The 26,842-nt window shown below is 53.4% G+C and overlaps 1 protein-coding gene across 1 annotated transcript in view; it reads left to right on the top strand.

The window, feature by feature from the left end:
- ATOH8 (atonal bHLH transcription factor 8) overlaps positions 1-18,278 on the top strand; it is a 33,242-nt gene extending 14,964 nt beyond the window's left edge. The window contains exon 3 of the mRNA XM_059188270.1: positions 15,487-18,278. Within this exon, the coding sequence (XP_059044253.1) occupies positions 15,487-15,492 (6 nt within the window). The 3' untranslated portion in view covers positions 15,493-18,278. The remainder of the gene's footprint in view (positions 1-15,486) is intronic.
- The last annotated feature ends 8,564 nt before the right edge of the window (positions 18,279-26,842 follow it).

A 26,842-nucleotide genomic window follows, 5' to 3' on the forward strand; every position in this document is an offset into this window, starting at 1 on the left:
GAGAACCCTTTCCCCCCAGAGCACCCCTTTGAACCAGGGTGGTCCTCTGGAAATCCCTGCATAGGCTCGGTGACCCTCAGTCCAGGACACCGGAAAAAGGGTGTCTGTGTAGGTGCGGGTTGAGTTGAACCCTATCATTCCTGCAATTCTCTGTGGTGCTGGCATTTAATTCTAAGGCACGTGAAAGCATGACAAGCAAGACTGTGAAGCAGGAGAAATAGAGAGCTTTGGAGCCAGAGACCTGGGTTTGAGTCCTGACACTGGCACTTTGTAGCTGTGTGACCTTGGGCATGTCACTTAACCTCTCCAATCCCACCCCCCAATCCTCTCTCATCTGTAAAGTGAGAACCTACATGCCTTCCTTGCCACCTTGCTGGAAGGATTAAACGAGGTCCCATGTGAAAAGGGCTGGCATTTTCTCAGTGAGTGCCGGAGAGGAAATCTCAGGAATCCACAGCAATAAGGTAACAACTTCCTGTGGAACCCCGTGAAGGAGTATCTCAGGGATGAGGCCATGCCAGGGGTGCTGAATGACTGATCAACAAAAAGGCAGATAAGGATAAATAGCTCCGATAAATAGTCCGTCCCTCTCTAGCACTTCAGCCCACAGCCCTGGTCCTGGACCCATAACGGGAGGTGAGCGTGCAGCCCACCCAGAAATTCCCGGGCTTTCGAAGTTCATGGATTCATAACCACAAAACGTGCCCATTGTTTGGTTGCGCACACTACTAATGCTGACAAACTGTCGCCAAGAGCCGTGTCAACCACGTGCTTTAGTGCCCATTGCCTGCCAGACACCCACGTACGTCATCTGTACCTCACGTTTCACTGACCTTGCAAGTGAGGACCACTTCCCCCGTTGCACAGAGGGGAAACTGAGGCCAGGGCGGGGGGCAGGTGCCCAGGGCCCTGTGGCTAACAAGCAATGGAGCCGGTTCAAGCCCGTATCTCTTGGGTCCCAAAGCCCCCTGCTCTTCAACCCTGGAGGCCTGCTGGGCCCTCGTGCTCGCACGTTGCCCAGAGGGGTGGCCCGTACCCAGAGGCCCCCCGCAAATAGCGGGGTGGCGCGTCTCACCCGGAGCAGCGGCTCTTATGTAAGCAGCCGGGGCAGCAGCACGTGGAGGTTCCATTTAGCCACAGGGAGCCAAGAGCCGCTGGCAGTGGCGTGGCGGGTGGCGCCGGGTGGGGTGGGCCGGGGGTGTCGTCAGCCCCGAGCACCCCCAGTGCTGCACCGCCGGCAAGGCCTGACACCGGGTTAAGTCGCCTGGCGGCCTCTGGCTGCAGCTGGGAGCACGCCTGGTTCCCATTCGGGGCGCTGTGGTTTTGATTAGCTGTTCTGCGAGGCAGGCCTGGTGGCAAGTCCATGGGAGCTCCGCGGGAACAGAGGGTCCCCCGCCCGGCCGCCGCGGCCCCCCCTCCTGGCAGCCCCAGACTCCAGATGTTCCGAGCGCTCGCTGGGAAGGCCTGCTGGCGCCACGGAGGGCAGAGGGCAGGGAAAGCACGCGAGCTGGAAGCCCAAGCACTCAGTCACCGCGGGCCCTGGCCGCCCGCCCAGCCCGCTGCTGGCACATTCCCCAGCTCTCCCCTGGCCATCTGTTCCCAAAAAACCCTTTCAGAGCCTCATCATCACTCAGGATACAACAGCGCGAGCAGCTGGTTTGGAGGCAGAAGGGAAAACCGTGCAAAAGGTCCTTTGTGAGAGAGGAAACTCACTTATGAATAACAGGGCTGGACGCCGTAAAAGTTGGCGGCTGGGATCCTTGTTTCTCAGGCGCCGCTGTTTTCTCTGGACTTTTTATCTCTGGTTTTTTTCCCCTTGTTTTCTTTTTATGCTGTTTCTTCCTCCTCTTACACCCCGTGTGACTTTTCTTCCTCCTCGAAGGTGCCCGAGGACCACCTAATTGGTTCTCTTGGATGCTGCCAGATTCTCTTCCTTCTCGAAACTGTTAAAAGTCAGGGATCGTTGGAAGGGACTGTTTTTGTAAAACCTCAGCTGGAGGGGACAAACGGGAAGGAAGGTGTCTGGGAGGGCACGCTGTGGGCAGGGCCCAGGCCGTCAGGGTTCAGGTCTTGGACAAGAGGCGCAGAGACGCCAATAGCATTGGGGCCGGTGGGGGTAAGACAGAGATGACGCCGAGACCCCTGTCAGCTCCTCGGAGAACAACACGGAGGTGCTTGGGGAACACAGTGACGTTAATAAACACCCTTGTGCTCGGGCCTCTCGGCTGATTGCACTATGACATGAAGCCTTTTTTAAGAACTGGCTGTCTCTGCCAGGAAGCTTCTGGGAGATGTCTGCCTGGAATCTGGGCACCTCCTGGGAGCAGTCACCGGGTGGCCTGTCCAGAGCCCGTGGGGTGTTGGGGCAGGGCTAGCAGCTGGGACACCAGCATCAGGGAGGAAGGGAGATGGCAGGGTGTGGCTTGCCTTCCTCACACCCCCTGGAGCCCTGATGAGGAGCTGAGAGTCAGGCAGGGGGCTGCCAAGTGGAGGTGGCGAAAGGGATGCCTCCTAAGTGTCAGAGGCTGGTGATTTCGTGGCGGGGGAGGTACGTCAAGGCCAGGGTACTGGGGCTCTTCCCATTCCTTTCTCAATTCCCTGCACCCCTTTTCCACTGCCCCCATCCCAACAGACCCAGAAGCTCTGGAGCCCCTCACAGCCTCAGTGGGGAAAGCCTGATGTCCCGTGGTAGGGTTGGCCGGGGCGGGGGGCTGGCTTCTTGCAACCTAAGGCCTCGGGAGTTGGAGGGTGTCTCTGTGTCTCATCTGCATTGTACCCAGACCCCTGCTCTTCCTTCCTTTGCCCTCTGTTCCTCGCTCCTTCCTTCCCCATTTTAGCTGGAGAGAGGCAGCTCCAGAAGGGCCAAATATTTATGTTGATCGCAATTTCAGGGCCATTAATCTCACCGTCTGAAGGGTTCAGAGAGGACTGAGATCTACCCTCCCGCTTGGTCTCCATGGGCAGGTGTCTGGGTCTGGGCTCTGAAGCTCACCTCAGCTCTGCCCTGGGGCTGTGTGACCAGCGGACTTGCTCACGTGTCCTATCTGGAACACACCCAGCCTGCCTCCCGGACCTGCTCAGGGATGGAGGCACAAAGTATGCGAAATTGTTTTGTCAACTCCCTCCTTCTTCCCTTGTCTTCTGCCTGAGAATTGGGCTTCATTGGGCCAAAGATGAGGAGAGCCTGGGCAAGGAGGAGCGACTACTGGCCCAGGCCCCTGGTTGTACTATGGAGTCAGCCCAATGACCAGAATTTGTTTTCCAGCCTGAGGTCTCCGGAGGACAAGGGAGGCAGGGGGAGGACAAGCCTTCCCACTGCCTGGCTCTGAGCCCCTGGACCCAGCACAGTGGGAGGCCTGGATGAGAGGGGTGTCAGCAGGCCCCGGTTCTTCCCTTGCCCGGGAGCCCATTATCCCCTTTCCACCTGCCCTAGTAGACCAGAAAGCTGGTTCTAGGGGAACATATCAAACCCTGCTTTCCTTGAGCTCCTAGTAAAAATATTTCTGGAGGGAGAAGTAGGAAGCCACTCCTTCCTTCAAGACCCTCCTGCTCTCTGCCCAGAATTCACAGCCACCTGGGACCTGGCCCAGCTGCCCAGCCGCTCAGTTGGGCCCCACCTGAGCTCCTCCTAGCCGCTCAGCCACAATCCAAGTCTGACCACCTCGATCCCTGCTCAGGACCACCAGGAGCTCCCCTCAGGCCAAGAGTAGAGGCCACACCCCTCCCCCAAGTGACCTGGCTCCAGCCGGTCACTCCCTGTGTCCCAATTTACACTCTAGCAACAAGGAACTCCTCGCCCAAAGGGGTTATTTTTGGCCTCTGTGCTCATGTTGTCCCTTCTGCCTGGAATGCCCTTTTCCCCTGTCTGTCTAACTCCTGCCCATTCTGGAAGGCTCTGTTCCTCCTGGAAGCCCTCCCTGACCCCTAACCAGCCTCCTGCTCAGGGCTTCATAGTGGCCACTCGGCGACCTTTGCCACAGGGGTGTGTATAGTCTGCTTCAGGAGCGCGTCCTGTGATACCGCTGTGAAGTAATGATATAAATGTTCTGTGATAGGATCTGCCAGAGCTCGTGTTACATCATTACCTTATACTTTTAGCTGGTATGTTTCATGATATATTACCTTATATTTTAACCCCCGTGCTATATTACATCATACAGTTTTTGTAGTGCCTGCTTCTCTAGCCAGACAGGGTGCCCTTTCATTTTTGTGCCCCAGCTTCTAGTGCACAGTAGGCCCCCAAATAATGACGCACCATTCCTTCAACTAAAATCTGCACAGCGAGGACTGTATCTTCCTATGCTGAAGGCAGAGACTCTAGGGAAGGATAAACTAGGAGCCTCAGGACACAACAGGGAAATGCCCCCAGGTTCCCTATGTCCTTGTTTCCTTCAATCATTGAACAAAGCTTTGCGATGCAGATCACAGAACTCCCCCAAGCAGCAGCTTAAACTAAATAGGGGCTCCCGTTTCTCAGGAAACCTGAAGGGAGGCACATGTTTCCTGGGCTCCAAGGCTTCTTTTGATGTTTGCCTCCTGGCTGCATAGTGGCTGCCACTGCACCGAGCATGTCATCCTTTTGCTGTATCCAAAGGCCGGACAGGGACCTTGCTGGAAAGAGCATTTCTCCTCATCAGTTCAGTTGCCCTGCCCAGACATCCCCTACCTGCCCTGGAAGAAGGGGCACTCCCCCTGAAACAGAAAAACAACGGGATCGCTATGTTGGGAGTGCAGCAGGCTTAAACAGCCGCATGGCTCCTCCCTGGAGAATTGACCGTTTTGTGACAGGGTGGTTTTCTTCTTGGTGGGGCTGACCAGCGTCACCACATTAACCACAGACTCTTTACCATGGCTCCATGAAATCAGTGCCAGTACCTCCATTTTCAGCTTCCTACACTGAGATTCAAAGAAGCTAGAGGGCCAGTCCAGGCCACTAGCGATCTTGAACCTCTCTGCACGGTGCTTTACAGTTTGCAGAGCCCTCTCGTGCCCCTTTTTCACTTGACTCCTACAGCAGCCGCCCAGGATGCATGTTTCTAACTTTGGCAGGTAGATGGGGAGGCTGCGACCCTGCAGTGAAGTCCCCCAGCTCACACAGCTGGGCAGGCCAGGCAGGGTGAGGCCAGCTCCTCAGCCCTGGGACACAAGTGCTTCTGAACCTAGACCATCTCTGTCCTCTGCTACCCCCAGGGTGGGAGTGTGAACTGCACAGGGAGTCCACCCTGGAGGCGGGTGGGTCTGAGGGTCAGCCCAGTCACATCTCCCCACCCAGCGATTTAGAGAACAGATACCGGACTAGGCTGCCCACCAAGGACTTGGTTCCGTTGCACAGACGGAAACCCTGTTTGTCCCTCTTATGGTGTGTCTGTGCTCACGCGTACATGTGCAAGAGTGTGTACATGCATGTGCACACATGTGCACAGGTGTCCTGGTGCATCTGTAGGCACCGTCTCTCAGGGTCACATGGGGGCCTCCCACATGGTGGGTTGCGTTCCTATTCAGGGGGATAGCAGGTGAGGCTGAGAACCACCCACCTGCTGCGTGACCACCACGCTCCCCTGCCCCCACATCCCCGCCACCGCGCACACAGCATGTGGCCGGGCGGTCAGTGGGGTTATTCGCAAAAGGTTGACCCACATCGCCCCCCTACCCCCTGCAGAGACACACAGTGATTCTTACTTGTTCTGTGTCTTTAATTCCGTAAGCAGAAGACGATGAAGGAAGCATGAGGGCCCCGCACATTTACTAAGGAACACCTACTTCAGAGTGTTTACTATGTACCAGGCGTTGTTCTGGGTGCCTGGTCACTTCGGAGAACAAAACAAAGTCCCCACCCCTTGGAGTGCAGAGCTGGGGACACAAAGGCCACGCATAAAAGCTCATAGGAGAGCCCCAGGGGGGCCCTCTCCAGAGCCCACTGCCCTTCATCTGTGCCCACTTCTTACAAGCTTGATTCTCTGGAGTCTCAGATCGGAGCAGCTGAACAGAAATAACCAATTCAAGTGGGAGGCCAGCTCCTGGAGCAGGTGCAGGAACGGCGCCTGGAGTCACAGCCGGTGGCCTGATGGTGTGGGAAGAAACAGAAAAGCAGAAAGAACAATGCCAGACACTCTGGAGAGCCAAGAGGCTTGTGCCATGTCGCGCCTCTGGGGGAGGGGGCCCCAGAAGCCTCAAGGACCTGGGGAGGCTCCTGTAGCCTGATGTTTCTGGGCTTGACCTTGGGTTGTCAAGAGGAAGCTAAAGTACATCTAGTAACGTCTGACTGAGAATGCAGGGAAATGCATCAGTTATTGGGAAGGGACCTGTCCAAGCAGTTTGGCACAGAAAATGCGAGGCTTCCTTTCCCTAAGGAAATCTGCTCCTGGGGAAGGGCCAGTTCTAGGATGTCAGCTCGGGGAGGGCAGGGCTCCTGGTCTCCTGATCTCACTGCTGGATCCCCAGTGCCTCAGAGGGAGCAGGCATGGTCTGAACACGCAGGAGAGAGTTGCTGAATGAGTGGGGGAAATGAAGCAGAGGGAAAGGAAGCAGAAAGAAAGGAAAGGTTTCCAGTTGTCGCCCACAGCATCGGACAGGCGGCTCCTCTGTGCCCAGTACTGAGTGGGACCCTGGCAGTCCGAGGTGGAGACATGGTCCTGCCTCAGGAAGCTAGCAGGCCAATGGCAGGGAGCCACAACCACACACCCGTGTGCCCTGACGTGGGGCTGCCCAGTGCCCAGCGCTTTGCCTTGCCACCATTGTGTTCCTGAATCTTCCCTACAACCTCGGGTAGTAGATCACTGTTACTACCATTTTATAGGTGAAGAAATGGAGGCACAGAGAGGTGAAGTAACTTGCTCAAAGTCACACAGCTGGTAGAATGGGGGAAGTCAGGATTCAAACAGAGGCTGTGAGAGGCACTCCTGCTGCAGGGCTGTGTTGCTTGTGAGTAGGTGTGCGTGTACACATGCGTGTGGGCAAAACACTCAATTCTCTTCCAGTCTTGGCCTGTCCCTGGTGCGGCTGGAAGTTACTTTTAGGTTGTCCCTGATAGATTGGGGGGCAGTGGGTAAGGAGCTCTGATCAGAGATACCACGCCACCATGGTGCCTCCAGGATCTAGCTGTGAGGGGCCAAGGGACTGTGAGAAAGGGTAGGGGAGGTGTTTTTCCCACCTTAAAACTGCATTTGCATAGTGTTTGTGGAAGTCATTTGATTTCGGGGTACTGTCCAGGGACCTTATGACCACCCAATATTTCCCACACTGGTCCTGGGGGTCTCCTGGAGACGACTGCGGTCTTTGCAAAGGCTTGCTGGCCAGCACTTGGGCGAGACTTGGCTTGTCTGCTCCGTGCCCAGTCACCCCAGCCGTCTGCCAGCTGCGGTAAGGACTGCCGAGGAGGGTACTGAGAATGCAGAGGCGTGGTGGCGGGGAGATCCCCAGCTGGGGAAGAAGCAGGCCTGACAGGGATCTGTCGACACGGCAGTTAGGTGTGAGTGTATGTGTGCAGTGTGTGTGGGAGTGGGGGTGTGGGGGGCATGGGTCAGGGCCCACCGGGAAGTTGCCAGGGAGCAGAGCCATCCTCACCTGGCTGGGCCACCTGTCTACCCAGCTGTCTGCTTCCCTTTAGTCTGAGTGCCTCCTCTGGTTGTGGGGGCAAGGTCATGGGCTCCCTGGGCTCCTGGGGTCTGAAAGAGCAGTGTGCAGCCAAGTAGAATTGGCTGGACAGCGTCGCAGAATGGGAAGCAGATGGGAAGCTGCAGCAGCTGGGCCTCAGGCCGTCTCTCGGGCCAGCTCGACCCTCACAGTGCCCTGTGCTCTGGGCCCGGTGGGGTGGGGGCCAAGAAAGACAGATAGGCTGACGGACGGGGAGAGATAAACAAAGGAGAGGCCAAGAAAGAGTTGGCACAGAGACACACAGGCGAAGCGTGGAGAGAGAAACTGAGAGACTGGCAGCCAGAGAGAGTGGCGTGGAGCCCAAGAAGGCGTCAGCACGGCGGAGGCTGTGGGTCTCGCTGGCCGTCCTTTGCAGGCTTAGTGGGGTCCTCATGGGCTCTGGCCCTGACTCTGGGAGTGCCAGGCCTCCCAGTTCCAGCCACCTTTAGGCTCAAGGGACAAAGACTGAGATTTTCTTAGAACCCAAGAAGGTGGCAGCTGGGAGGATGGCTTGGGGACTTGCCAATCCCGCTTGCCAGCATAGAAGCTGAGTTCTCCAGAGGTCAAGGGGTCTGTCTGCCTTGCTGCTCTGCATCGTAGCGGGGTGACCTGGAGAAGCCAGAAAACTGTGCCAGCCTCAATTTCCTCATCTGCAAAATGGCAGCAGCGACGGCCACCTCCCTGGGAGGGTGTAAAACAGCACACGCAAAGGAGTGGAGTGTGGCGCCTGGCACGAAGCCACCCTCGGTAAACAGATAGCAGCCTAGCAGGACAGGGGTGCTGAGGACAACATGACCTCTTCCTTCCCTCAGGAGCTCGTGCTGGGGGTGCTTGGGGTGAGTGAGGGGATGATGGCCATCATACCACCAATAATTCATGGCACGGAGGGATGTAGGGGTCCATATGAGGTGCGTTGGGAACACAGAGAAGCACAGCTTTCTCAGCCTGCAGTGGAGGTGGGATGTGACGGGTTCAGAGACTGGACTCCAGTTAGCTCCGATGATCCCGGATTGGGGAGACAGCAGGAACCCGGCCAGGAAACCCCGCCCTCCCTGGAGCTTATGGTCCAGGTGGTAAGCCATTAGGACAGTGTGGGGTATGTGGACAGGGCCCTCTCCGAGCTTGCCTGCACACCTGGGGTCCAGCTCCGCCCCTCACAGCTTAGCCCAGGACAGGCCCCAGGGCTGCCGGCTCTCATCTTGGCATTGTCTGATGCGGTCGGTCATTCTTGCTTACTGGTAGGAAAGTGCTTCTGTATGTCATGGGCTGACTCAGGTTTGAACGGATCCACTGGCCTCAGGAAATGAGGGGCTTAGATTGCCAGACCCACCCATGCTTCCGGCCTGGGGGGCTGAGGCGTGCCGGACAGGGCAGCCCCTGAGCTTCGTGGACAGCTGTCTGCACTACAGCCTGGAGCCCCTGGCAATCTCAGCCGCTCCTCTGGCGAGTAGCCAACACGACAGCAACCGGGCACCTGACAGCGCAGACCAGCCCCAGTGACTTTCAGCCTCACTCTGGAGTCACGGTATCAGCTGCCCCCCAGCTGGGACTCTGACCCCATGCCTGTCACACGGCTGGCACCCAGTAGGGACCTAGTGTATCTTTGCTGAGTAAATGAATTCTCCCAATCCATGGTCCCCAGGAGGATTCTCCTGGCTCACCAGGGCCTCTGGCCCTAACTTTGCAACTCTTAGAGGGCTGGGACCTCAGGGGGCCCTCCCAGCCCAGACACAGTGGGATCCTTGATTCACACCATGTTCCCGCCCTCGGAAAATAGCAGCCAACTCCAACTGCTCATAAATTTCCTGCCTGTCACCCCTGGCGCCCAGGCCAGGCGGGGCGGGAGGCGCTGGGGTGGGCTGGTCCTTACCTGCTTCCAGTTCCCTGGGAAGCTGGGAGGCCAGAAGCCCAGGGCCTGTGCTTGTGCCCAGAATAACCTCCGCAGCGCCTGGCCCACGGAGAAGATAGGAAAACACATGCGCCAGAGGCAGAGGCGGACAGGCCGGAGCGTTAGAACACAAACCCCAGCTTCCCGTGCAGTTGGCACAGCCCGCTTCCACTTCCATAAAATTCTATGTCAGTGTCAGAGGATATATAAATAATAAACATTAAAAAAAAAATAAGCCAGTGAATAAATATATACCCAAGCAAAGACCCCCAAAATACTCTATAGCTGTGTCTAAGCCTGAGAAAAGTAAAGGAACAGTAGTCACCCCATGTTCCCTGTGGGGAGATTGAGGTGACTGAAATTTTTCCTTCTGTTCACTCTTCTGTATTTTTTTCTAACCTTTCTATAATTAACATTATATAACTACCGACGTAATTTTTAAAAACTTAACTGCTTGACTGAGATGACATCAGTTCCCCCACTGGAAGTGTACAGCTGAGTGGTTTCTAGTATTTTCACTGCTATGTGCAGCCATCACCGCAGTGTGTTTTAGAACTTTCTTCTCAGGGAAGGAAGACAACCCCTATCCTTTAGTTCTCCCTTCCTACCCCACTGTCCTCCCTGCCCTCCCCCCCGGGGGGGCCGCTAGTCTGTGGGTTTCCCTGCTCTGGACACTTCATGTGAATGGAATCCTAGAACACGTGGCCTTTAGTGACTGGCTTCTTCCACTTAGCACACAGCTTTCCAGGTCCATCCATGTTCTGGCATGTGTTAGTACCTCCATCCTTGTTCTGGCCGAATAATATTCTCTTGTGTAGATACACCACATTTTGGTTACCCACTCATGAGGTGATGGACATGCCTTGCATAATTTTAGAAATTGTGTCTATTTTTTTTTTTAATCCATCAAAAGCAAGGTCAAGATAACAGTTGGTTCAATGTGACTATTTCTGATTACCTGAGACTTTTCAGACTATGATGCCTTTTTTATTTATTTTATTTTTTAAAGATTTTATTTATTTATTTGACAGATTACAAGTAGGCAGAGAGGCAGGCAGAGAGAGGAGGAAGCAGGCTCCCTGCTGATCAGAGATGCAGGGCTCAATCCCAGGACACTGGGATCATGACCTGAGCCGAAGGCAGAGGCTTTTGGCTTTCCGAAAGGCAGAGGCTTTCCCAGGTGCCCCAAGTGATGACTTTTTTAAGTTTTCAGACACCAGTTCCTCAAAGGAAGGACCCAGCTTTTTGCAGGGAGGTGAGCCAGCACTTGGAATGCGAGGCCCTGGTGGGGTATGGCTCCATTGTCTCATTGATTCTCCGCAACTGGCCTGGGAGGCGGGTACTATTACTGGTTTCACTTTAAAGATGGGGAAACTGAGGCATGGAGAGATTAAATCCACCTGCCCAGGGCCCCTGCGGTCTGCTGACTCTGGAGCCACAGTGGACCTCAGTGTTCTGCGTTTAGAACCAAACACTGGGTGGGAGGGGACCGGGAGAGAGGGGTGGGGTTATGGACATTGGGGAAGCTTTGTGCTACGGTGAGTGCTGTGAAGTGTGTAAACCTGGCGATTCACAGACCTGTACCCCTGGGGATAAAAATACATTGTATGTTTATAAAAAAGTAAAAAAATTAGAACCAAACACAAACCGCCTTCCCAGCCCACATGTTAGTGTACTGAGAAGTGAAAACTAAAATAATATCTAATAGTGTGGGGATTGAAAATGCATCTTTCGTGTACTCCCTGCTCATCTTCCATAGTTTTGTTTTAAAACAACATTTGAAATCTGACTGTTGTTTTTAGGAGAAATAAACAAACAAAGCTGTCAGGATTTCTATTCCATTGGATCTTTTTCTGCATCTGGAAGGCTATCTCCAAACTGCTAAAATATTAAAAAAAGGATAATTCTAAAATAGTAAAAAATGGTTAAGGAGGTGGAGTGGATTGAAAATGAATATGCAGATGATAAACTGAATATGTATTTAAAAGGCAAAACACCTTAGAAGGCAGATAGAGGGACGCCTGGGTGGCTCAGTTGGTTAAGCATCTGACTTCGGCTCAGGTAATGATCTCAGGGTTCTGGGATCAAGCCCCATATTGGCTCTCTGCTCAGCGGGGAGCCTGCTTTTCCCTCTCCCTCTGCTGCTCCCCCTGTTTGTGCTCTCTCGCTCTCTCTGTCAAATAAATAAAATCTTAAAAAAAAAAAAAAGGCAGTTAGAGTCATTTTTTGAAAAGGCCCCTAAAATGGTAAAATTGTGCTGTTGTATACAGACGTGATCGAGAGAGGAAGCCAGTCCTCATAAAGCCAGAGACAAACTTGGTAAGCGGAGGAGGTATCATTAGAAATTTAAAAAAAAAAAAAAAATGGGAATTGAACAAAAGTGAAAAGGTGCAACGTTACTCCAGGATTCACAACAATTACCCGAAGTTTCCCTGAAGCACAGGCATATTTACAAAAATGCTAAGTTACATTTGAAACAGGAAACATATTCCGTGGTATATAAAAGCTATAGTAAATAAAATGCCCATGACTGGAAATATTTATTTCCTGGTTCAACAAATATTTATTGAGGTGCTCCTGTGTGTCTAGACTGTTCTAGGCTCTGGGGCTACATCAGCAAACAAAATAGACCCTGTCCCTGTCCTCGTGGAGCTGATGTTCTGACCACGAATGAATGGACAGATCAAAAGACGATTTCAAATTTGATGAACTCCACCGCTTTACCACACTGACCAAATCCCCCCCTTCTCACTCAGCACGGCAGACCCATAGAAAGAGACCTGAGAGGCCATCTTGTCTAGTCATGTTCAAAGTTTATTTTCACATCAGACCCTCTTTAAAGGACATCTTCTATGGTAAGGGGCTAGAGTTTAGGGGGTCCTTAGGGCAGTGAGCCAAGAGCCTTTCCCAGCTATACCCAGAACCTTGGCCCAGACAAAACACCCCCCATAAAAAGCCAGAGCTGGATGGGAGTCGAGAGGTTCTCTCAAGCTGTGTTTCTCACATGGGGTGACACAGGATGTTGCCCCTGCTTCCATGAGAAGGGCTCTGTGGTATGGTTGTCACAATGTGGAATATTTGCCAGCCCTTTCCTCTGTATTTACAGCTACCTGCCTGTAATTAACATACACACACACACACACCCTGCCCCTTCTGAAGGGGCATCCATGGATTTGTCTCCTATCCCTCAAGCATAGCTGGTCTCTGGAAGAACTCTGAGGCTGGACCAACCTGCAGCCCCCACTGGACATTGGGGTTGGGATGCTGAGGCAGGAAAGAAGCAGATACTTGAAGTCCAGGGAAGGGCCATAGATCGCCTCAAAGTGCAATTGTGATCACAGGATCAAATGAATTCAGCAGATAGTGGATAAATAAAGCCAGGCAAATTTCTTTACTGCAGGACTTTTCAGAGCCTTTAATATGCTAATATATGTAGTGACTTTCCAAGATGAGGCCTAGGTTTGTGGTGTTTCCCAGACTCACGGGATATACCTCACCCGTTTAGTATTCTACAAAGGACCTTTTGGGGGAAAGCACATGTCTATGTCTATGTACTTGTACTTGCTGTATAAGTGAAGGAATTAAAGCACAGAGAGGGGCAGTAAGTTCCCCAGGGTCACAAAGCTGTTTAATCTCAGAGGAGGTGCTGACACCGAAGACCTCCTTGTATTCTTCCCACCATGCCCCATTTGACATAAGACTTCCTTGGATGGTTGGTGCATGTGTTGGGATTCCTGCGCGGAGGTAGGCGGTGGGAACCCAGGTCCAGCGTAGTCACCAGGGAAAGGGTGGAATGGAGTCCTGAAGGTCAGGCTTTGGCGAGAGGAAACTGTTCCATTGCTTTTGGTTGCCCTTGGGCAGTGGTCATGGCTTCCGCAGGGTTCAAGAGCCAACAGAGGGCCTGGGACAGGGTCCCGGCGCCTTGATGGAGTGGCCAGTAAGACAGCTTGGGCGGCTGGCCTGGCCAGCTTTCTGCGCCTTTCCCCAGACCACAGGCGGCCCGGCCCGAAAGGGCCCGCCCAGGCAGTCAGCGCCCGGCTGACGCGGGCTGTAAATCACCCCTGGACCACAGACCCCGTGCCATCCCCATGGGTTTCCTTTCCGCCTCTTAATCCTCCTCCTCAGACGCGGTAACAGAAAGCAGATTCCTGCCGGGGGCCAGCGGCACAGCGCGCAGAGGAGGTAAGCCTGGACCTGGGTGCACGCAGTGCTCCCTCCTCCCTTCTCCCCCTGCCTTTCTCCTGCCTGGTCTCTGCTAGCTGGGCGACCCCTCCCCTTGGACACCCTGCCTCCAACCCTGCCCCCACCTCGCCCCTGGGCCATGGGCCAAGCCCAACGCCCCAGGCCTGCAAGGCTCCCCAAGGCTCCCCAGAGCCTGCGGTTGGCAGCCCCCCAGCCCCGTGGTTTGGCTGCGACCTGGCTCCCCAGGCCTGCAGTTCAGCCGGAGCAGCTTCTCTGCGCCCGAATAAACACCACGGGTCCGGATTCAGATCCTGCTGTGGCCAGTTTCCTGCGCCACCTCTGAGAGCGGGACATGAGCAAGACCCCTGGCAGGGTGGAGGGGCCCCACAGATGTTTTACTTCAAAAAGAAGCGTCTTAGCTGTGTTGTCTGGGGTGGTTGCAGGAGTCCTGCTATCGTAGGAACAGACCGCGCCAGGTTAAGGCACCCCTGTTCCCCTGACCTGTTCTGGGAGGACGTGTCCTGACGGGCCCACCCCCACCACTCTGACCTCTCCCAAAACCTAAAGTCCCAGTGGTCCCTGTGACCTTTCTCCATCTCCTGCCCCTTCCTGATAGCAAGTCACACCCTATGGTCCCTGTTCTCAGGAGCAAGAGCAAGGCCAGCGGCCAGAGGGAAGGTTCCCGCGCTCAGCCCGGTGACGCCCTTACAGATGGTCTAACCTAGTGGTTTCCAAACTGTGCTCCTTAGCACCCTGGGTTTTCAGAGCTGTCCCAGGCCTCACGCTGGAGGGAATGTACCCTGCAACCCTCTTTCCCTGTGTCCCCCCTACCCCGCTGCTGCAGATACACCAGACCAGGTCTCTGTGTTCTGGGTAGGCCTCCACAGTTCAGACCACATTTCTATGGCTTGAAAGCAAGTTTGGCAATTACTGAGCTGGTCCAGTGGTGTTATTTTCTAGATGAGGACACTGAAGCCCAGAGAAGTTAAGTGACCTCTCTCAGGTTCCCCCAGCGGGCGGGTCGATGGGCCGTACCTCTAGCTGGCCCGGTGACTTGGGAACAGTGCTCTTGTCTGAACAGTGGAGGGAAGAGGAGCTGTGGACGGCCATCCCCATGGGGTGTGAGCTGGAGGGTTGTGCGATCAACACAGGTATCTCCGTGCTCCCTCGAGCCCCTCCAGCCTTTGCCCATTTCCCCAAACCGATAAAATCAGTAATGGTTCTAAAATGCAGTGTGGGCTCTGGGGGCAGCAGGTCCTGGGTTCAGATGCTGAGTGCGTCCCTTACTGAGCCCGTCAAGATGCAGTTGCCTGCTGGGGCCACAAGAGTCCCTCCTGGGGCAGCAGCAAGGAGTAAATGAGAGGAGGGGCTGACAGTGCCAGACCCTGTGAACAGCTGGCCTTTAAGAAACAGGAGTCAGATACGATCTCCCTGATATGAGGAAGTGGTGATGCAACATGGGGGCTTAAGTGGGTAGGAGAAGAATCAATGAAACAAGATGGGATTGGGAGGGAGACAAACCATAAGTGACTCTTAATCTCACAGAACAAACTGAGGGTTGCTGGGGGGAGGGGGGTTGGGAGAAGGGGGGTGGGGTTATGGACATTGGGGAGGGTATGTGCTTTGGTGAGTGCTGTGAAGTGTGTAAACCTGGCAATTCACAGACCTGTACCCCTGGGGATAAAAATATATGTTTATAAAAAATAAAAAATTAAAAAAAAAAAAAAAAAGAAACAGGAGTCAGCTGAGTAGGGTTTCTTCTGACTGTTGGTTGTTTCTTTCAGGAGTGACTGGCCCCAGGCTAGACCAAGGATGCTGCTGTGCGCCTTCTTTCTGGTCAAGCCTGAGGAGAAGTTGAGCTCTCCAAATCCAGCCTTGTCTTCTTCTCCAAGATACCACCAGATGCTCAGACCACTGCCTCTCAGGGTGGGGCGGGGGTACACCTGCCTCCCTCTCACCCTCCTGTCCCCCCTCGGCCACTCCGGTGACTCCGCACTTTGCCCTCTGCCTGGCGGGGGGGAGGGGGAGAGCAAAGCCTCCTCCTTGCCCAGGGCTGCAGAAATTCATTGCCAAAGATTCCACAGAGACACTGAACAAATTGTGAGAACACCCCTCAGTGGGAAGCCGCACCATTGCTCTATGACTTGTGCTCTTCCTATTGCCAAAGCCATCCCAAGCCAAAGACGAGTCAGCAGCGATCCCACTGGAAACTCATGGAAGGGATGGCTGTTTGGTGACCATTGGAAGGGCTCGACCCTCTGACCTGGAACTCTTTTTCTACACTGGGCCCTGAGCCGGCTGGGTACAAGATAAACTTTCGGGAGGTGGTGAGAGAGGGCTGGGGACACTTGCATGGAGTGGGATATGAGATCCTGGCCCTCTTCTCGCCTTCGCACTGGCTGCCTAGGCCTCTGACCCTGATTCACAGTGTTCCCTGGGTCCAGGCTCCTTGGTCCCTGAGCATCAAGGCAAAGGAGGAAGGGAGGAAAGAAGCAATATTGTATTCCACCCCAGGGACTAGCCCCACCAAGGTCACCTAAAGGGTCTCTGTTGCCCAGCCAGGCCAGCCAGCCACGCCTTGCCTGTAGCCCTCACTTCTGGCTGGGAAAACAAGATGGTGCCCTGCACGAAGGCCAGTAGTCTGTTCCCGGTTATGCAGCGGGGAGGGGGGTGCAGAGGGGAAGAAGGGACCAGGGGAACGGGCCAGTAAGTTGGGGAGGGGGGAAGGCATGTTCAAAGCCAAGGCCTGTTCTTCCTTGTGCTCAAAAGGCCAAAGCTGTTCACATCTGTGCTCAACCATCTGCTTCAAATTGAAGTAAAAGCCCCAACATGTAAAGAAAACACTTGCTCGTGTTGAATGGACTCTGTGGGCGATCAGGACTGTGGCTGGTCAGTTGAGGGGCAGTTGTGGGGGAGGGGAGAGGCTGGTCTCAGCCTAGAGGTTGAGAACCCTTCAGGAAGTGGCCAGTGTGTGAGTGTGTATGTCTGTGTGTGTCAGGGGGTAGGAGACCTGCAGCATGCCCTCAGCCTGGACTAGTGACCAGGACGCCTGGTCAGAAACGTGAGGAGCTCTTTCCACCTCAGACCTCACTCACTTCGTTCAGCCCCAGGACACCTTCTCTTGTCTGTTCTTCAGGCTCCTGGGCCGGGGTCGGAGTGTCTGCAGGCCCAGTGGGCTGACCGGAGCCTCCCTCCCTTGCACAAGCATTTCCCAGGCACAGCCCTTGGGCAAGAACCAGATTGTTGAGCTGTTCTGGATCTGGGACAGAAGCAGGGGACCCAGATGTTCATAGTGTTCCTCAAAGCAAAGGTGCCCTGGAAGCCAGATAGACAGAGTGGGCTTGGGATGGAGGTGACAAGGGGATGGTTCAGAAAAGGAGCACCTGGATGGCTCTGTCGGTGAAACAGCTGGCTCTTGGTTTTGGCTCAGGTCATGATCCCAAGACCCTGGCATTGAGTCCGGAGCTGGGAGTCTATTTGGGGCTTCTCTCTCTCTCTCTCTCCCTCTCCCCCTCCCCCTGCTCATACACTCTCTCTCTAAATAAATTTAAATACATCTCTAAATATAGAGACAGAGAGGTTGGTCACCTAGCACTCCAGGCACAGGTCACAAACCCACTCTCTTGTCTCTCTGAATTTCTGAGTAATGCTTGTGGCACTTCCTAAGGAAACAGGAAGTGTGGACCAATCAGCATCAAACCTATTGACATAAGAGGACCCTTTCTGTTATTAAAATGTAGGGAGGTACCCCCATCCTGCTGCCAGGGGACCAGAGTCATTGCCTTCCCACCGAGAGAAACCCACGGCCTCCACTCCCCACCCGTCTTGTTCCTGGCCTTCATTACATACTTCTATTTCATTCTGAAGCTTCTATGGATCACCGGCTGCGTATCAGACATGGAATTAGGTGTCGGCAATAGACAGCTCTCACATAGCACTTTTCTTCACAGAGGTCATGGTTCTTATAGACAAGCAAATCATTATGACGCAGTCAGATATCTAAGATGGTGTTGGGAACTTCAGGAAAGGAAAAACCAGCTCTCCCTGGGCAGTTGTCAGGAAGAGCTTTCCTCCAAAGGGGACTTGGGAGTTGGGTCTTGAAGGATGAATAGAAGTTTTCTGTGCAGAGGAATGGGAGAAGGGCTTTCTACACATACGAATAACTTAGCCCTGGAAGGACATTGGAATCACCTCAGGAGATGATTAAATATTGATATGAAGTATTTATGCCAAAGTCCCATCTCCAGAAATTATAATGTATCTGGAATGTTCCTGGGGCACTGGGATTTTTAAGAAATTCCCTACGTGATTCCAATGTGCCAGCAAGGTGGACAACTACTGGTTTAAAGTGGGCTTGGGTCTCAGACCTAAAAGCAGTTTATGGGGATGCAGGCTGGGCCAAAAATGCAGATGGATGGATGTGCGTGTGTGTATAGTTCTGTGTGCACATGCACACAACACGCGTGTGGGGAATGATTAAAAGTTCATGCTTTTCTTTCTTCTTCCAGCTTCCCCACCAGCACAGCAGCTTGTGTGTTTTTGCACATACACACACAAACATACACTCCTCCTCATGATCCCAAGACCCTGGCATTGAGTCCGGAGCTGGGAGTCTATTTGGGGCTTCTCTCTCTCTCTCTCTCCCTCTCCCCCTCCCCCTGCTCATACACTCTCTCTCTAAATAAATTTAAATACATCTCTAAATATAGAGACAGAGAGGTTGGTCACCTAGGACTCCAGGCACAGGTCACAAACCCACTCTCTTGTCTCTCTGAATTTCTGAGTAATGCTTGTGGCACACCCGTGTACACACTTGCATATATTCCCCGGGAAGGGAAATCTGTTTAAGATAGGTTCAGATCTCCTTGACAGTCTTTTAGATTGTTTTACATAAGCAACCATGCAAAAAGATCCTCGCCCACGTAAAAACAATGAAGAGCCACCCTCTTCATGTGTCCAGGTCCAGCTGAGGGTTTTGGTCCCGGAGCCCCTGCCAGCTTGTTTGTGACGCAACCTCCTGCTTTGTTGTTTGCTCTGAGTCCCGGCCCCAAAGCCCTGTGATGGCTCATCGGTCACCAGCCACGAGGGACCCAGGGCATCTGCATGAGAGTGCACGCACACGTCTGCGCGCGTACCTCTGTCTGTGTCCCCGGTTCCTGCAGTACGCATGCTTCCTGCTCTCCGCAGGACAAAATCCCAGACAGCTGCTCCGGGATTTGGGGCTTCTGGCTCCACCAAGCTTCACATGACGCTTCAAAAACTCCAAGCACGGAGGCTGCAGTGCTTCCTGGTTCCAGCCTCATACTACCCCAGAAGTGAGGCTTAAGTTCTGGGGAGGGTGGTCCACAAGTCCCCGGGCCCCTCTCTGGGCTCACAGCTTGGCCAGGGCGCCCCAAGTGGACTCTGTCTCACCACTCCGTACTCCCTGGGGTCCCTATGCACCCCCAACTCTGGCCTGAGACCTCCTCCTAGGCTCCCTCCACCACCCCAAGACCTCCAAGGCCCTGGACTGTCCTTTCCCTTCACCCCACCTTCGCCCCTTTTCTCTTTCTCATTGTCCAGTGAAGAGGAGGGGTAGGCCCAGGGGTGGGGAACTGGGTGGCTGTGTGCGGGGACTGTGCTGGGAGCTGGAGGGACAGACAGCCCCTTCCTGCCCACAATCCCCAGGGGCGGAGGCCAGCGCTGTGTTGGGGTCAGCCATGGGAGGAGGCCCCCTGGGGGCTGGAGAGGGTACTGCACTTGTCTCCCTCTTGCCATGCTGTTTCCTGAGCAACAAAGTCATCGCCAGTGTCCAGGGGCAGAGCAAGACTTGGACATCTTTAAGTGTTTCCTCGAAAGGGCTTTGTACAGCCCTTCTCATTTGGACCTCTTGCTGCCGCCCCACTTGCTCAGCTGTGGTCTGTTTCCAGGCTCCAGTAGGACAGGGAGGCATGGGGGGGGGGTGCTCTCCTTGGGAGGCACAGAGAGGGGGCAAAGCGAAGGGCAACTGGCTTCATCCTCCGCTACCCACCCCCATCCTGGTTCTCACCTTGGCATCCGTCTTCCCTCTGAGACCCTAGACCCTGGACAAGCTCCGTCTGCCTTCCTGAAGCCAGGTACCATCAAGGAACTTGGATTTGTACGTAATGACCTGGTTTTACAGATATTTGGGCACATATTCTAACCTCCAGATGGTGCTATGAATTCCTAGAGGGCAAAGATTGGGTCTAATCCATTTGCAAATCCTCGAAAAGGCCTTGCAAAATGTATATATTGGTTTCTCTGTTAAATGAATAAAAAGTGGGAAATACGGTGATTCACGCCTTTCTTTTCGTCCTTTCACAAATAACTACCGAGCAGCTAATTTGTTCAAGACCCCGAGAGAATGGGACGCAGGCCTTTTCCAAAACCTTAAAGAGGCTCCGAGGGAGAAGGTCTAGAGCGGAGTGGAGCCTGGCCTGGAGCTTTTTGCTCCCTCTGCAGGTGAGCCTTGGAGAACGGCGTGCTCGCAGAGGACCAGGGCAGAGCACAGGGGCCCGCGAGGAGCAGGTGGACAGCTATGAGCTGTGCGAGGATGAATGAATGGACGCTGCCACACCCCCGGGCTGCCCCCACCGCAGACAACGCCCATCGGTATCAACAGCCGTGGCTCTTCTCGCGGGCCTGGAGGCCACCTGACAGAGTTCCTGATAAGCGCTCCGGGCAGTCACTATTAATCATTCAAAGAGACGCGCTCCTTTTGGCCTCTTGGAGCGAGTTTCAGTGGGAACACCCTTAGGCCAGCCTCCCCGTGCACCCCAAGGAAGAAGTGACTGAGGCTAGGTTGGGGAGATAGGCTTCCTTATTGCCCATGGAGCTGTGTGGCGCCCCCTGGCGGTCCTCTCTGTCCCTGATCGGCTACCGCTGACCTTTCCCTTGCGGTGGCCCATAGAGGTCTATTTCTGCACCCACCTCAGCCAGGTCAAAATCCAGGCTCCCTCCTTGCCCGTCGGACCCTCCTCTCCTCCAGAGTCTCCAACGTCTCCGCAGTCTTTGTGATCCACATCTTGGCGACCCCGGGGGTGCTGGCTGAATCCCAGGTTCCTTTTCTCTGGCTGCCCATGAAACAACATTCTTTCTGAACCTTAGTGTTTGCTGCAATGGAAACAGTTCCTTTTCAATCTAACTTTGCTCTGCCAAGATCTACCCAGTTGCCCCCCTGCCCCCCCGACACCCCAGTTCCTCCCAGAGCACGAGTTCTCTCAGTCCCAGAACTTGGGCAGCCAGAGGGACCCTGCTTTACCCAACACCATGGTCTAGGTCCTTCCATCCTAAGAGCTCCTCTCTCTCGCTCAGATATAAAAACAACTCGACCACCACCTCAAATTCACAGAAGCCCAGCATGACCCCAAGTCTCCCAGGATTCTTAGGGGGAGAGTTGTAGCCCCATGGTTATGTTGGCTTTGATCTCTTGGGTCCACTGAATTCATATTCTCTCTCCCAATTGCCTCCTATGGCTGATCCCATCTCTCTAACCTGCTTCAGCTCAAGAGAACACAGACACTTTTCCTTGATTTCCCCCAAGCATCATTTCCATAAGGGAGCTGTATGTAGAGGAATTATTTTTCTCTTTCTTAGTGATTTAAAAAAAAAAAAATGTTGTATACTCACAAAACCAAACAAGACCTTGCTTTTTTCTTCCCAATTTATTTAGCTGATTTCATGTATTTTTGACAGGTTCATCATGTTTCCGGCAGTTATAAATATTTTCCCCTCTGGCTTCACTCCCTGACACTACATTTCTGGGCCATGACTCACCCTAAGTTGTCCCACAGCTGGGGCTTGAATCCAGCCTTTTTTCTTCAATTGAATATCCCCCTAACCAGCCCTAGGTCCCCACCAAAGCCAGACCAGAAGAGTGAGACTATAAAATACGGTATCCAATGGAAAGGTCGCAGGCAAACAAGGCAGCAGTCTGGGGCTCTCACCCACCCTTAGCTGAGCAGGTATCTAAGGACTTGCTTCCAGGAGGAGGGACACATGGTCTGGAGAAGACACATTCCTCCCTTCAAGGCTTCCTGTAACCGAGGCATGTCTAAAGACAGCTGACTGACAACACCATCAGGAGCAGAGAAGAGGACAAAGCCTGCCCCTCCCCCAAGAGGCAGACAGAGCCCTGAGCTTAGCCCCGTGCCAAGCTCACACCCCAAACCACCTTCAAAGCCATCTGGCCCACAGACAACAGGCGTTCGTTCATCCTCTGGGGTTTCATCTCCAACTCCATACCAGAAGTTTCTAGAGAATTTTCCTCTTGCACACACATACATGCTTGCAACACACACTTTGTCTTTTTTTTTTTTTTTTTTTTTTTTAATGAAGAACTCAAAATGCTTCCAAGTCCCAAGAAAGAAATCTCCATTTTTGGAGAAGAAAATAAAACAAAAAGGCATTTTTTGGACACACTTTGGGCTAGTTCTTTTGACCTTGGTTTTCTAAATAAATATCCAGGTTTGACAAAGATTTTAGTGCCTCTCCCAGGTCTAAGGGGCAGCCTCAGAAGCCAAATTTGTAATTTGGGGAACAACTCTATGATGAACAGGACTGAGCCTTCTAAGAACAAAGGGTTGGATGATCCTCTCCATTGGGGGCCACAGCGTAATAAAGGCTCTGAAAAGTCCTATGTAAGAAAACAATTTAACTCTGAAAACAAGGGCTCTTCCAACTTATTTCAACACTTATTCTTTTTTTTTCTTTTAAAGATTTTATTTATTTATTTGGTGGACCCAGATCACAAGTGGGCAGAGAGGCAGGCAGAGACAGAGGGAGAGGGAAGCAGGCTCCCTGCTGAGCAGAGAGCCAGATGCGGGGCTTGATCCCAGGGCCCTGGGATCATGACGTGAGCTGAAGGCAGAGGCTTTAACCCACTGAGCCACCCAGGCACCCAGCACTTATTCTTTTAAAAAGATTTTTTTTTTACTGTTGTAAAATATATGTAACATAATATTTATCGTTTTGACCATTTTTAAATTCCCAATTCAGTGGCATTAAATAAATACATGCACAATGCCATGTTGTTGGCATTGGATCATTGTCATGATCCCCAATGAAAACCTTTCCCATGTCCCCCAGCTCCTGCTTGCTTCTATTCTACTTTCTGTCTCTATGAATGTGCCTATTCTAGGTACCTCATGTAAGTGAAGTATACACTATTTGTCCTTCCCTCTTGGGCGTATTTCACTAAGTATACTGTTTTCAAGATCGATCTACGCTGCAGCATGTATCAGAACTTTATTCCCCTTTATGTCCAAATGATATTCTATTGTTTGTATTTACTACATTTTGTTTATTCATTCTTCTATTGATGGAGTGCATTTAAGCTTTATTTCATACCCTTATGTCTTACGGGACACTAAGGGGGTTCCCTGGAACACAGTTTGGAGACTGCTGGTGTATGGAGTCACTAAAATGTTTGGATTTGGGATGAGCAAGGACTTTCTTACACACATGGTTGGCCCAGTCACTGCCAGAGGGGCTCTGGTCAGCTCGGTCTCCAAACTCAAGGTGGGTCTGAGGCCCGAGAGGTGAAGCTGTCTGGGAAGTACCTTGGTGGGGTGGTCCTCGGTTAGTGCTTGGGGAAACGAAGGAGAGCCTTGCCCTCCACCCCTCAACCAGACACGTGGCCCTGCTGTGCCGTAGGGACCCACTGGGATGACTGACAGTTCAGTGTCGGTGACATCTGTCAGGGCTGCCTTCCCTGGCTTTGATGATAGGACTGGACAGGAGCCAAGCTGGAGGGGTACTGTTGCCTGAGAGGCCCCGGCCCCCTCTTGGCAGCCTCGCAGGTGTGCCCTGTCCTGTTCCTTCAGGGAACTGGACGAACTGTCCTGAACCACAGCCCTTCCCTGTCAGCACTTTCCACAGAGACCTCTCTCTAGCAGGCAGACATGCTGGGCTCACTCCCCCCTTTCAGAGGGTCTCCACGGCAGCTCTCTCCTCCCACGGAAACGGGTCTGGGAAAGGCAAGGGAGGCGGCACCCAGAGTAGAGCCTTCTCGGACTGCAGGGAGAACATGGGTCCCTTCAGGAACCTGGAGGCCTGGAGTCCAGCTTGGCCTGAGCTTCGACTCCATGAGTCCCCTCTTTTGAAAACAAGTAGCCGGTGGCTCTCTCCAAGGTCCCTCATAACGATGTCCAACCTGAGTCCCAAACTGAATGGGTTTTGCCTGCATACTGGAGGTCAGGGTTCAGATGACAACTCCCCGCACAGACTCAGCCTCTACGAAGAGCTGGAAACCCAGCCTTGTTCTTGCCAGCCTTGTTCAGCTGTATTTCTCCTCCTGAAAGATGATCTGGTAAACCAGAAAAATTATTTGAAGGAGCAAAGGCCTGCCAGAGCTGTGAAACAGATCACAAAGAACAACAGCATCTTTAGAGAAATCACAAGTGAACGAGCAGCCGTCTTGCTAATCCGGGTACTCACCTCCCTAGCCCCCAGTCCCGCCCCTCAACTGAAGGTCCGTCACCCTTGGTCCAAACTCCATATGGCTCGGGCCTCCCAGGACACCTCCTTTCCCCTCATGACACTGTTGCTTGTCTCTCCCTCTATCTTCCTGGCTCGATCGTGGGCTCGTGAGCTCTGAGAGGTCAGGGAGGGGGTCCAGCTGTCTCACCAGGGCAGAAGGGCCCTCAGGACCCGAGGCCTTGCTGGAAAGCACTGCTGCTCTGGGATGGGAGGGCTCCTTGGGGTTCTCTGCCCTGGTGAGGGGCTGCAGAGGGAGCCCCGAGGGTCCTGCCCATCCCACTCCAGCCTGCCGGATGTCCCCGCAGGGCCCAGCAGAGATTCAGGTGAGGGAGAAGAGTATCCGTTAAATGAGTGTTCCCCGGTGTGAAATGAGTAAGAAGCATGAGCCACGGGGACCGTGCAGTGAGGGGAATCGGTGACTACTGAGCTTCTCCAGCCCAAAGCTGTTCAGAGGATTGGAGGGAACTTCCCTCAGCCTCAGGACGAGCCAGGAGTGTGTGTTCATCCTTACCAGGGCCTGTGTGCACCTGCCTCCCGGGTCCTGAGCCCACCTGAGGCCCTGCCTCATCACAGACTTGCCGTCTCCCTCTGTCACCTGGGCCAGTCTGTTCTCAGGATGTCTTCTCCCCTGCTCCCAGAGCCCAGCCCTGCCAGAAGAGGCCTGCCTCTCTTGGTTCGTCTCTGTCTTCTGGAGAAGCCCCTTTTGCCTCTCCTGGCTCCTGTTTGCCCCCCCTTCCCAGCCTGGTTTCCTCTAGGTATGGGTTCCAAGGCAGCTTCAACGCCATGGGTCACCTCTCTTGAGTACAAGTAGCCAGTGGCTCTGTGGTCTCCAAGGTCCCTTGTGTACCCACCCCAGAGACCTCCTGGCATGCAGGTTGTCCCAGGTGCAGAGGCTCTGACTCTGGTGCTCGGCCCTGCTGCTCACTCCTGTGTGACCCGGGGCAAATCACTCCCCTCTCTGAGCCTCAGTTTCCATCCACAAAATATGTGGTTGGACATGATGACTGAAGCTCCTTCCAGCTACATAATTCTATCGCCCTAGAAGATCATAGTCAACACCAGGCTGAGTTAAAAATCTACTTATATTTTTTAAAACAAGAATCTACTTAAGTTCTATTCCAAATTCAGCAATTTAAGCCTGCCTGCCCCACCAGGCATCACCCACTGTAGGAAGGAAGAGGCATTTCATTCCATCTGCTTTTCTCATTCAGGACTGGCCTCAGCTGGCCTGGCCTGTCCCCTAGCCCTCTGGGCCCCTCCCAGGGCTGCGGCCTTCCTTTGGCCCAGTCCTCAGTCCTCAGTCAGGGGCTCATTTCCTCCCCTGGGCCTGAGCACTTTCCCGAGGAGCCAGTGCCTGCCCCTGCTGCCTGGACGCTTTCTCAGAGGCAGGGTGTGGACCATCTTGGCAGACACAGGCCTGCTCTAGATGAGACTCCGTTAACACAGAGATCTGCTGGGTGATAGGCAGCCACCAGGCAATTGCTCAGGGACACAGCAGAGTGGCCCACTGTTGCCTGCAGAAGCCCAGCTGCCCCTGGCTACTGGCAGGGTCTGTCAGCTGCCATCCTCTTGCTCCTTCTTGCTCTCGTGGGTTCTTTCTTTTTCCCTCCCTGAGGTGCCCATACAAGGAAGCGCCCATCCTCAGTGACCAAAGTCCTCCCCTAAAGCCACATCTTCCCGTCATTCTCACTCAGGATGTTCATGATGCTAAGTCCAGAGTCGATCCTCAGTCCGCACCAGAGCGGACCGGTCCACACGGTCGGTGAGGTCCCTTGGGGCTGCCCCCTACTTCTCTGGCTGCTTCTTCTCAGCCTCTTTTGCTTGTTGGCTGCCCTGGGGTTCGGTACTCAGGCCTGTCATTCTCTCCCCTCCCTCACTCCAGGGAGCACACCCTTTGCAGGCCACTCCTTGACTTCTAAATTCGTATGTGCCTCCCAGAGATGGCTACATCCCACCTGGAAGTAAAACCAGGTTCTTACGGTGACCTCCAAAGCCTGTGCCACCTGTCCCGTTTACCAACCTGACCTCACCAAACCAGCCCAGCCCGCCTCCGGGCCTTTGCACCAGCTGTTCCCCAACCTGGAATGCTCTACTCCAGAATATCCCCATGACCAGTATCACCTTCTTCAGTTCTTTGATCAGATGCCACCTACTCCGTGAGGCCTTCCCTGATTACTCTGTTTTAAACTGCAATGCTCCCTCACTGCACTGCCCCTGGCATTCTCTGTCTTCTTCCCTGTTTTATTTTACTCCCCAGACTCTTCACTGACTGACATGTTATGTTTTTTAAATGTATCTGTTTGCTTATTGATGTTTTTTCCCTCCCTCTGAAAGGTTAGTTCCATAGGATCAGGGATTTTTGTTTGTTTCATTCAATGTATCCCTAGCATCTAGAACAGTGCCAGGCACATAGTAGTAGAACAACAAATATTTGTTGAACAAATGACTTGGGAGCTCTAGCCAATATCCTTGCACATATAGCTTCACATTCTGAGCTTTTTACTTCTGCAGAATAAATCCTGGAAGTGAGGTTGTTATGTCAAAAGCACACAGTGTAGAGTATTTTTAATTTTAATAAACAATTTTAGATTATTTTCCCAAGGGGTTGTAGCAAGTCATGCCCATTTCCCTGCCTGTGCTGGATGTCAGATGACACTTGAA

Source organism: Mustela lutreola, chromosome 9 (assembly GCF_030435805.1).
Source record: "Mustela lutreola isolate mMusLut2 chromosome 9, mMusLut2.pri, whole genome shotgun sequence".
NCBI classification, from domain to species: domain Eukaryota; kingdom Metazoa; phylum Chordata; class Mammalia; order Carnivora; family Mustelidae; genus Mustela; species Mustela lutreola.